The sequence below is a fragment of the Phacochoerus africanus genome, chromosome 1 (genome assembly GCF_016906955.1).
Source record: "Phacochoerus africanus isolate WHEZ1 chromosome 1, ROS_Pafr_v1, whole genome shotgun sequence".
NCBI lineage: Eukaryota > Metazoa > Chordata > Mammalia > Artiodactyla > Suidae > Phacochoerus > Phacochoerus africanus.
The window spans coordinates 186716636-186728817 of NC_062544.1; the positions used below are offsets into that span (position 1 = coordinate 186716636).

Here is a 12182-nt window from a genome sequence, read left to right on the forward strand (position 1 = left end):
ATGCTTTCTGAGTGCCTCGCTGGGCAGCAGGTTGTGCTATTTGCAAACCCCATCAGGCCTCTCTTTGAGGGTAGGATATTTGTACTGAAATTTCAAATTCTTGGAAACTCGGAAGCCTATACCAGCCCAGAAAACATAGCATTCTTTTGCACATGTTGTTTCTGAAACTTCATAGATCACTCATTGCTATTTCCTAAGTTAAGCTTTCTTGTCCTCTCATCATATTAGCCTAGCATTGCAGCTGGAAGTCTCTAAGACAATAGACTTTAAGTAGCTGCTATTTAGAGTATTTCCCATGAAAAGAACAAAACTAGATTGTCAGAGACTCTGTTCTGAAGCAACCTTAGGATGTCCCTTTCTCCAGTACCAGATTTGAAAATTAAGATTATTGAGAGGATTTATAGATGTATGACTGGGTCACTTTGCTGTACAGCAGAAATTGGCACAACACTGTAAGTCAACTATACTTTTAAAAAAATGATTATTGAGAGGAAGAGGTTCTCATTCGTAGCAGACACATACTATATATCCATAGCACTCTGAATTCAGAAAAGTGACAAAATAAAAATGTTCCATTTATGTATTTCCGCCTGTTGGCTCTCCTTTCTGAGAGCACAGATCAACAGCTGAGCTATAAATCTTAACACTCAAACCACACTTCATTTCACTGCAACCTACAAGGCGAACACGTGTTACTTTCATGCTTTTCTACATCATTTTTTTTTTAATCGGTTGAGTTTCATATGGAGAAAGGAGAGAAGTGGTATATCATGGATGAGGACTTACTTTCAGAAAGTGGTGGAAGCTCTGGAATTTGGGGACATTCCTCCTCCAGGTCTTCCCTGAAGTATTTCTCAGGGTCTAGAAGAAAAGCTGGTTTACTCACTTCAGGCAACTCTTTCAAGGTTCCAATGTTTAATGACCGAAAAGCATCTTCAGGTCAGCAGGTTTTAGGGAAGGATGGGAAAAAAGTACAATATCATTAATTCTTCAGAAGGAGCTAGTGCATTTCTAAGTTAACTTTTTTAAAAATATAACCTTCCTGTTACTCAGCTGGTACAGCTGCAGTGATCAGCAAACCCTATAAACACAGCTGTTCAAGATAAATCCATGTTCCTTTTATTCAAAGGGACCAAAAAAAATTCAAGGCTCCCCATTCACTTATTTTTCATTTTGTATTCTTTTGCTATTTTCTCTTGAAAATGAATATTCTGCAGTTTGGGAAAAACTCCAGCTTCTCTTTTATCTGCAAGAAAACTGAATGTTTTGTGAGATGGAATATATTTCCTAGCATTTAATTTAACAACATACCTAATATTTTGAATTCACAGGTACATTTTCATTTTGCTAAAATGTAAACCTGAGCTGTATTATTATATCTATGATGCACACAATGAGATGATGGGAAGGGAAACTCTTTTTAATTATGCCTGTACAAGCAAAGTCTTGGACAGAGTGAAAAGTTTTCTTTTTGCTTCATGGGATAGATGGATTATGGAATAAAAGTTTATAGAAACACAATACAAGATGTGATTTTATGTTTGATTGTTAGCTCTGCAAAGGCAAAAACTGCTTTTGTCATCACAGTGGCTCAGAATCTAGAAAAAGTAAACCTTGTTATGTTATCAGTACCTGCTTAAAGACAAGTTGGGTGCTATGCCCATGGTTCTCCAACTGTACCAGGCATCAGAATCACCTGCAGCACTTGTTAAAGCATAACCACTTGAACTACCCCCATTTCTGATTTAGATTTAGATGGTTGGGGGTGGGGCCCCAGAATTTACCTAAACTTCTGGTGATGCTGATGCTGGTAGGATGGGAAACATACTTTGAGAACCAGTGTGTTGTGTCGAACCAAAGGAGACACCTTCACCACCTGTGAAGTATCCTGATGCCCTTCAAAGAGATGAGGGTTGAGGCTCCAAATGCTTTAGGAACTTGCCTGAATTTACATAACTGGTAAATGGCAGACTTGGATATCAACTCAAGTATATTTCACTTTAAAAGTTGTGCTCTGGAGTTCCTGTCATGGAGCAGCAGAAAAAAATCTGACCAGGAACCATGGGGTTGCAGGTTCGATCCCTGGCCTCCCTCAGTGGGTTAAGGATCAGGCATTGCCGTGAGCTGTGCTGTAGGTGGCAAACATGGCTCAGATCCAGCATTGCTGTGGCTGTGGTGTAGGCCAGCAGCTGTAGCTCCGATTCGGCCCCTAGCCTGGGAACCTCCATATGCTTTGAGTGCCACCCTAAAAAAGAAAAACAAAAAAAACAAAAAAAAAAACAGTTGTGTTCCAAGTTATAATAATAACAATGTTAAGAGCAATAACATTACTAATAAAATTGTAATGAGTTTCTATAACATGCCAGGCACTAAAGGCTTCACATAAATTATCTCAAGTAATCCTGGCAAAATCCCTGTAAAGTAGATTAGTTTATAAATGTACACTGAATATTAACAAATAATAATGTACCTTTTGACAGCAAATGTCAACAGAAATGAGCATATCTGCATTATGAAAGTCCAGCTTCCCCTTGGAGCCAAGTTCAAAAAAGATTTGTAGTGCATGAAATATCCTCATTATGTGATAGAGCTTCAAGGGTGATTCTCACTACTCTTCAAAATAATACACTTCAATATGATAACGACTCTTTTGTTTCAATTACTTTTTTTGTAATTCTGTTTCTGGTCAGCCAAAACTAAACATATATGTTGTTCTGTGTGGCTTTGGGAGTTCTGAGAATAAAAATAGTTTTAATTTAATTTTTATCTTTTAAACACTTATGGGAGAGAATTAACATTCTGTGTCAACCGTTTGGGGAACAGTAGTGGGAACTTGCCACATAGTTCTGGCTTAGACCTTATACTTCTGCCTCTTCTGAACTGTGAAGCCTTGGACAAGTCACTTAATATTTCTGAGTCTCACTTTCTTCCTCTGTTAAGTGGAGATCACAAGACCTTACTTTCAGGCTTATTAAGGAATACCAATATTCCTGGCACATACAGTAGCTATTTGTTGTATTCATATCAATCTATAAACTACAAACATGATAATAATATGTCAACAGTGCTTACTTACTGAGTGATTTTTGTATAGCTTCACTATTGTAAAGGTGGTGCATTTTTTTCCTATAAACATTTCTTTCCTTGTATTTCATACCTAAGTTTATGACCTCTGATGGTCTGACACTGAAAAAAAATAATTTATGGTGAAACAAAATATCAACCACAAAGGATGAACAGACATTTTCTGACTATAAATACATACCTTACTTTAACAGAGAACATCTGTATCCTGTGGACCTAAGTAGTGACATTTGTTTACATTGATCAAGTTATATCTTTGAATAAAATGCCTACTAGTCAGGTGATGGTATAAAAGGTTAAGAGCCAGAGAGGGGGGAGAAGCCAGTTAAGCAAAGGTCTTGTCCCTATAACAACTGGCGAGTCAGAGAAAAAAAACTACATAGAATAAAAAGTCAAAGAAACATACACTCTCCTTGCCCTGTGTGTATGTAAATTACATGGGCCAGTCAGCGGTACATGTCAAAAGTTCATTTATCCAGTGTTATGCCTAGACCTTCACTTATGTTACCCCAATGTTAAAAAAAGTTGAGTATTTGAGCCTTGTCATATGAACTTATAAAAACACTTCAGGGAGTTCCTGTCATGGCTCATAGGAAATGAATCTGCCTAGGATCCATGAGGACGCAGGTTCCATCCCTGGCCTCGCTCAGTGGATTAAGGATCTGGCATTGCCGTGAACTGTAGTGTAGGTGGCAGATGTGGCTTGGATCTGATATTGCTGTGTCTGGCACCTGTGATTTGACCCCTAGCCTGGAAACCTCTATATGCCATGGGAGCAGCCCTAAAAAGACAAGAAAAGAAAAGAAAACATTAGTTTAACTTGAATCCCCAAAAACAGTTTTTATCAATAAAACCCAGAAAGTGCAACTATTACATAGCTGTATAGAATTCCAGAGAAAACAGGAAATGGTCTCAAATATATTTAACATTCACTGTCATAGATGTCAACCTTAACAGCTACAAGTCATGTTGCCAAAAATTATTATTCTCTTGGAAGTATCAGACCGGAAAACATGCCTATTTTTCACTAAAGCACTGAGAGCCATGGGGCCTGATCTTTCCCTTCTGTTTCCCTTCTTTTAACTTTTTGTGGTTATATTTTTTTGTGGGTATACACTCCCACCCTTTAACTTTTATTCCCAATTTTGCTACATATTGAGTAGTTATAAAACCTTGAGATGTTTCCTATATTCTCAGCCTCAATTTCCGGCTATATATAAGATTCTTACCATGGTTTTAAAGGAGATAGGATGGATGAACATTCAGTGAAGCAGCTAGTAAATAACAGTATTCAATAAAGGTTAACTTCCCTCCATGTTTTTCTTCTGCCCTAGTTGACTACCTTCCAAACTCAAATGACTTTAAAGTAGAATTTTCATTTTAGCATAGTTTCAGTTTTACAGAAAAGTTGCAAAGATAGTACAGATTTCTCATTTACCCCCAGCCCAATTTTCCCTGTTTTAACATCTTATATTATCACTGGTCAAAATTACAAAATCTATTATTATTAACTCAGTATTATACATTATTATTAACTCAATATTCTATTAAGATTTTCTTAATGTCCTTTTTCTAACCAAGGATACATTACATTTAGTTTTCTGGTTCCTTAATTTCCTCTGGTCTATGAAAAGTTTTCAGACTTTTCTTGTTTTTGATGACCTTGACAGTTTTAAGGAATACCAGTTAGATTTTTTTTGTAGAATATCTCTCAATTTGGGTTTGTCCAAAGCTTTTCTTGTGGTTGGATGGTTTTATGTGCTGTTTGGAGGAAAACAACAGATATGAAGTGCTGGTCTCATGACATCTTACTGAGGGCCCATGCTATCAAACTGACTTACCACTGTTGATGTTAAATTTATCACATGGCAAAGGTTATGTTTGCCAAGTTTTTGCACTGTAAAGCTAGTTTTCCCTTTCCTTTCTTTTATTTACTTACTTATTTATTTATTTATTGTTAATTGTTATTTCCCCAATACAATTTTTTTGCTACTGTACAGCATGGTGACTCAGTTACACATACATGTACACATTCTATTTTTTCACATTACCATGCTCCATCACAAGTGAGTATACATAGTTCCCAGTGCAACACAGCAGGATCCCTTTCCTTTCTATATGCTACTCTCTGGAAGCAAGTTTTCTAAGCACAGCCTATACTTATGGAAGGTGAAGAGAGTTAAGCTCTACCTCTTTGACTTAGCAGAGGTGTGGGGGGTTATCGACACAAATTATTTGGAATTACAGATTTTTAAAGGAAGTCTTTGTCATTCAAAAGACTGCAGGTAGGGGGCAGTTTTCCCCAAAATCACACTGGAATGACCTCCTTCATAATATACTGTCTTATGAATAAGACATTATTTAGCCACTGCCTAGGCTTTGAAGACAAGAACGATGGTATCTTTAGAGAATCATTTTAAGATAGTAAGAGAATACGTAACAATAAGTAGTTGGTGGAGGATTCAGGAAAGGTAGGCCTTAAAAAGGATTCAAAGCAATGGAAATATATTCCACACTCCTGGATTAGAATAATTAATATTGTTAAAATAGCCACAATACCCACAGCAATCTACAGATTTAATGCAATTCCTGTCAAATTACCCATGACATTTTTCACAGAGCTAAAACAAACAATCCAAAAGTTTATATGGAACCATAAAGGCCCAGAATTGCCAAAGCAATCCTGAGGAAAAAAAAAACAAAAAAATTCAGATAATATCACAAAGCTACATAATCAAGACATTGTGGTACTGGTACAAAAACAGACATGCACACCAATGGAACAAAATAGAGAACCCAGAAATAAACCCAGATTCCTATGGTCAATTAATATTAGACAAAGGAGGCAAGAATATAAAACGTGGGAAAGACAGTCTATTCAGCAAGTGGTGCTGGGAAAACTAGACAGCTGCATGTAAATCAATGAAACTAGAACACACCCTCACACCATGCAGAAAGATAAAATCAAAATGGCTTAAAGACTTAAATATATGACAAAACACCATGAAACTCCTGGAAGAGAACATAGGCAAAACATTCTCTGACATCGACCGTACAAATCTTTTCTTCTGTCAGTCTCCCAAGGCAATAGAAATAAAGACACAAAAAAACAAAAAACAAACAAAAAAAAACCAGTGGCACCTAATGAAGCTTACAAGCTTTTGCACAGCAAAGGAAACCATTATTAAAAAAAAAAAAAGACAATCTACAGAATGGGAAAATAGTAGTTGCAAACAGTGCAACTGACAAAGGGATAATCTCTAAAATATACAAACAATTCATACAACTCAACAGCAAAAAACAAACAACCCAATGGAAAAATGGGCAGAAGACTTGAATAAACATTTCTCCAAAGATGACATACAGATGACCAATAGGCACATGAAATAATGCTCAACATCACTAATTACTAGAGAAATGCAAATCAAAACTACTATGACGTACCACCTCTCACCAGTCAGAATGACTATCATTAATAAGTCTACAAATAACAAATGCAGGAGAGGGCGTGGAGAAAAGAGAACCCTCCTACACTGTGGGTGGGAATGTTAATTGGTAAAACCACTATGGAAAACAGTACGGAGGTACCTCAGAAAACTAAATATAGAGCTACCATATGATCCAACAGTCCCATTGTTGGGCATATATCTGGACAAAACTCTTATTGAAAAGGATACATTCACCACGATGTTCATTGCAGCAATATTCTCAACAGCCAAGAATTGAAAACAACCTAAATGTCCATTGACAGATGAACAGATTAAGAAGATGTGATGTATATACACAATGAAATACTACTCAGCCATAAAAAAGAACAAAATAATTCCATTTGAAGCAACATGGATAGAACTAGAAAGTCTCATACTAAGCGAAGTCAGAAAGAGAAAGAAAAAAACCATATGATATCACTTATATCTGGACTCTAATATATGGCACAAATGAACCTATCTACAGAAAAGAAACAAACTCATGGACATGGAGAACAGACTTGTAGTTGCCAAGGGGGAGTCAGAGGGAGTGGGATGGACTGGGAGTTTGGAGTTAGTAGATGCAAACTACTGCATTTGGAGTGGATAAGCAATGAGATCCTGCTGTATAGCACAGGGAACTATATCCAATTACTCGTGATGGAACATGATGGAGGATAATGTGAGAAAAAGAATATATGTATATATTTCTGGATTGCTTTGCTGTACAGCAGAAATTGACAGAACATTGTAAATCAACTATAATAAAAAAATTAAAAAAACAGAGTTTAATCCACAGAGGGAAAGAGGAAGGCAGAGAATAGGTAAGAAATCTCCTGGAGAAACACACAAATTGCCCTAATTAGATGACTGCCTGTGAAACAGAGCTAGACTGATAAAGCTCTAAAAAAAGGCAGTTCCACAAAAAAACAGAATATAGAAGCAACTTCATATTCAAAGGCCAACCTAATGATTCTTTTCCATAGACATTTGATTTTGGTGGGAGTGGTTACAAGGAAAATATGCGGGGAACTGGAGAGATGTGAATATTCCTAAGATTCCAATATTCTCGATAAATATAAAGAAGCTAAAGAAGGCACTAAACAGCTTAGATCGAGTTTAAAACTTTTTGCAAAAATGTATTACAAGGTGTTGCAAGAAGGGGGCATACTATGCGCTCTAGCAGGCTTGCCATCAATTCTATGAGGAGGAAAGACTAAATCTCCAACCTCTCGGTTCTGTTCTGGATGTAGAAGGGAGGAATGATGTGGGACAAGTTCTCAAGTGCCCTATTAGGCACTAAAGGAAAGTGAAAGTGCCTTGAGTAGTGGCTTAGGCATAGCAGGTACTTGACAAAATCTCTCATCATTTGACAAGGAAACCAACAACTTTTCACTACTGTCACGTGTTGCTTGTTGGACAGGCAGAACAGAGCAGCCGCAAAGTGTGCTGATTCAGGAGCTAGAAAGTCTGCTTTGGGTCCCCGGCTCATCTCTTGTTAGTTGCATAAATCGCTTAACTTTTTTCTGTCCTGTTTTCCAAGTCATGAAACAGAAATTATAATTGTAGGAATTGCCAAGGATTATATAGTTACAATTAAACGAGTTAAACACATAAAAACCTTAGAACAGTGCTTGGAATACAGAAAGAGCTCAATAAGTGTTGGTTACTAATGCTTTAAAAAAGAATAACACAATATTTTCCAGTCAGGTCAGGGAATTCCACCTCTCCCTATAGCCAGTTCTAATATTCCTATTTTATTTTATATTTATATTATTTATATTTATAAAACTCCTAATTTATTTTCCATATAAGAACCTCTGGAAGAATAATTAGCTAATCAAAAGCATATAAATGATATTAAATATCCATTCCCTTTTAATAATAACATGGAATTAGAACATCATAATTATTTCACAATCTAAAAAACATTAATTTTAAGTGTGCATTCTGCCTTATATAAACTTATAGAGAAATTAAAAGAAATTTATGTCTCAATTCCCATCTTATTATTTTATCCTGGTTTCTAATAATTAATCATTTCCCCATAAATATTTTTATGATAGCCAAAGAAAAATATGTCAGAAGATAGAATAGACTTGCTGTTTGTTGCCCTAGAATAAGAATGAAGGTGGATGAGAGAGAGTTCTACTAACAGATAGATCTGACTTTACTATGAGCACCATTCTGTAATAAAGAGTGTTTCCGTAGCAGAGAGGACTATCTGTATGGTGGTGAGTTCAGCCCATAGCATTTATTCAAGAAGAGGCTGGGATGTGCTTCTCTTAAGGCTTCAATAGGAATCAGTCCAGTGGAGTTCCCATCGTGGCTCAGTGGTTAATGAATCTCTGTAGGAACCATGAGGTTGCAGGTTCGATCCCTGACCTCGCTCAGTGGGTTAAGGATCCAGCATTGCTGTGAGCTGTGGTGTAGGTCGAAGAAACGGCTCTGATCCCATGCTGCCGTGGCTCTGGTACAGGCTGGCAGCTACAGCTCTGATTCAACCCCTAGCCTGGGAACCTCCATATGCCGCAGGTATGGCCCTAAAAAGCAAAAATAAAAAAAAGGAATCAGTCTATCAGACATCAGATGCCTCTTTCAAGTTCATTACTGAGTTATTAAAGATTAATAGACATGTGAAGAAACATTCACTCCCACAGATAATCAAAAACCCAACTTAAAGCAATGAAGATCTATCAAGAACAGCAGTTTTAAGACAATGATACCATTCAGCGGTGGTTCAGAGACAACCATTTCCATCTAATGCTGATGGTGGAGCCCACACATCACTGGGACAGCAATTTAGCAAGACTCAGAGGCCTTTAAAATTTTGACTCCCCTGTGCATGAAGGTCTTTAAAAACATATTTTTCCAGTTAAACTTTGTAAACAGTTTAAATATTTAAAAAGAAGAGAGTGAAGTTTCCATTGTGGTTCAGCACTAATGAACCTGGCTAGCATCCATGAGGACGCAGGTTTAATCCCTGACCTCTATCGGAGGGTTAAGGAACTGGAGTGGCCATGAGCTGTGGTGTAGGTTGCAAATGTGGCTCGGATCCCACATTGCTGTGGCTGTGGTGTAGTCCAGCAGCTGCAGTTCCAGTTTGACCCCTAGCCTAGGAACTTCCATATGCCAAGGTGCAGCCCTAAAGAGACAAATAAATAAATAAATAAAATAAATAAAAAGAAGAGAATAATTGAAAACCTTTGGGATAAATTACTAGGGGTCATTAAGGATGTTGATGTCTATGGACACTCATATTAATTAACATGGAAGTATACTGGCTCTATAATTTTAAGTGGTACACAGATTATAAACTATATATACTATGTCATTGCTTTCATAAAATGTATATTTTTTTATTTGCATAAGATGCTCAGAATAAGGCCTGAAGAGTGAAATGCCTAAGTGTTAATGGTGGTTTTGCTACTAATGATTTCATGTCATCATTTTCTTCTTGTTTATTTGTACTTCCAATTTCTCTTCTAATCAACATGTATTATTTTCACAATACAGGAATATTCTAAGGTTATATTTTCTAAATGATTCCTTTCATTTATAACTTTTCTAGATTAGAATAATTTTGTGAGTCCAGATACCAAATATTGCCATAGATAAAGAAAAATGCATGTCCACTGTGGTTTTTGTTCCCCCATTTTATCTTTTCATTTTTTTCTCTTTTATTTTTCATTTTCTAATGGTAGAACAATTTTTGAAGAATCTGCAGAAGAGTAAAATCTATTTCTCTGTGTCTATTGTTAACTTAGTATTAGGACTTCCTATTTTCTCTTAAATTCTACATTCATCTTCGTCTCCCCAGGACTTAAATTGAAGATGGCATTTTACCACCTACCTACCACTTACACACAATATTATAAAATACTTTAAGCATTATAGAAAGCTGGTATTTATATGTAAGACAAAAGATAATAAATGTCAAGTTTTTTTAATCCTGGAAAGAGAATCTTAAGAGTTAAGATGAGAACATGGCTTTAAATAATGTATTTTTCCCCTTCATTTTTCCTGCTTTTTCCATTTTCTTTTGGCCCTTTTTTTTTTTTTTTTGCATCTCCATCTTTCTTACTGTTTCTACTTCTAAACATCCCCTCACCTGCACACACACACACCAAATGTGCTTCTCCCCTTTTAGTTTCTCTAAATTCTTTTACATATTTACTCTTTTCATATTTTTGCATAGGAACGAGAACTGGCATAATTTTCTCCTGGGATTTACTAATCTGACTGGGAATAGGGCACATTTTTCAGAATATTTTTTAGGGAGAAAATGATCTGTAATATCTTCAGTATTGTATGGAGGCCAAGAAGGACATCTTCCATTGGGTAATTGCACTGTATGTGTCCACAGGATTCCTGGACATGTTCCTGGGAGAGGTGAAGATGTACCTGCCAAGTCAATTCTGAGGATATGTTTTCAACAGTTTTCTTTCAATTAGTTCAATAATTCCAAAATGACATTATTCTGTACTATCTTATTCCTACCAAATCTTAAAATTATTTCAATCTGGCCATTTGAATCGCTAAAGGCAGAAATTCTAAGATCACAGGTATTTTGGATATGTCATCACCGGAAAAGATGCGGTAAACAGAGATAACTTTACTTTTTACTGCCAGAAATATCTCCCAAGGCCTACAGAAATGTATAACAAATATGGAACGATCACTCTGCTATATTCTTACTTAATCTGGCAGAATGCAAAGGGCTCTACTCCTAAGAGAAATCTGTGGATTTAAGAATCTATACATTAGCACTAATTTTCAGCATACAAGTGTCATGGAACAAGAGGAAATGAAATGAGAAGTCAGGAAAGAAGTAAACAATTCAAGTCGAATTTTTAAAAAGAATAACAGAGATTGTCATGAAGAATGGGAAATTTATATACTGGCTGAAATACTCAAAGAAGTATCTGTGACATCTGCCTTCTCCTAGGAGTGACAGGAAGAGAAGGAATGATGAATCTTGTTACCCTGAGGTTATTTTATTTCCTTATCTGTAAAGTTGAGTTGGGTGACTGGGTGGAAGCATTTTATTGTACATACAGTCTTTCCATTCTCTGCATTCTATTCTTGTACAGGATCGGTCATGCTATCTTTCTAAACTGAAAGATTCTTCTGCCTGAAAGTAAAACGCCACTTGACATTTCGGCAAGCCATAATTCAAGGAAATGGAAGGACAAATACCAAAGGGTAATTTAGTGTAACAGGATGTTTAAAGGGGAAACTTTTTTCTCCTATTTCCTTGTCCAAAAAGTATGAAAGCAAAATAATTAATTAATTAAGAGGTAAAATGTATTCCTATATTTCAAAGTGAGATGCTAGATAGATTCCTTGTGCAGGCCCACTTTGCCAAGGAGGGAGATCCAAACCTGATCTTAGAGCCCAGGTCAATCACCACCTTAGGATAAGAACAGACTAAGGATGTAGAAATTCTAAGAGAAGATTACACTGCAGTCTTAGGTGTGCAGTGAGTACCACCCCCATGGGAAAGGAGGGGGATGCTTCCCCCTCAGGTAGTTCTAGCTTCTGTTCACATAAACAAGGCAAAGAGCTTAACACACGTGCCCTGGGTAATCATTAGATGGACAGAGTGAGCCAGTGACTCAAAAATATCTG

At 36.5% G+C, this 12182-nt stretch overlaps 1 protein-coding gene across 1 annotated transcript in view; it reads right to left on the reverse strand.

The window, feature by feature from the left end:
* The window catches only part of WDR49 (WD repeat domain 49), a 144135-nt gene that overhangs the window by 18635 nt on the left and 113318 nt on the right, over positions 1 to 12182 (reverse strand). The window contains 2 exon segments of the mRNA XM_047785863.1: positions 787 to 933; positions 3077 to 3186. Coding sequence (XP_047641819.1) covers positions 787 to 933; positions 3077 to 3186 — 257 coding nt within the window.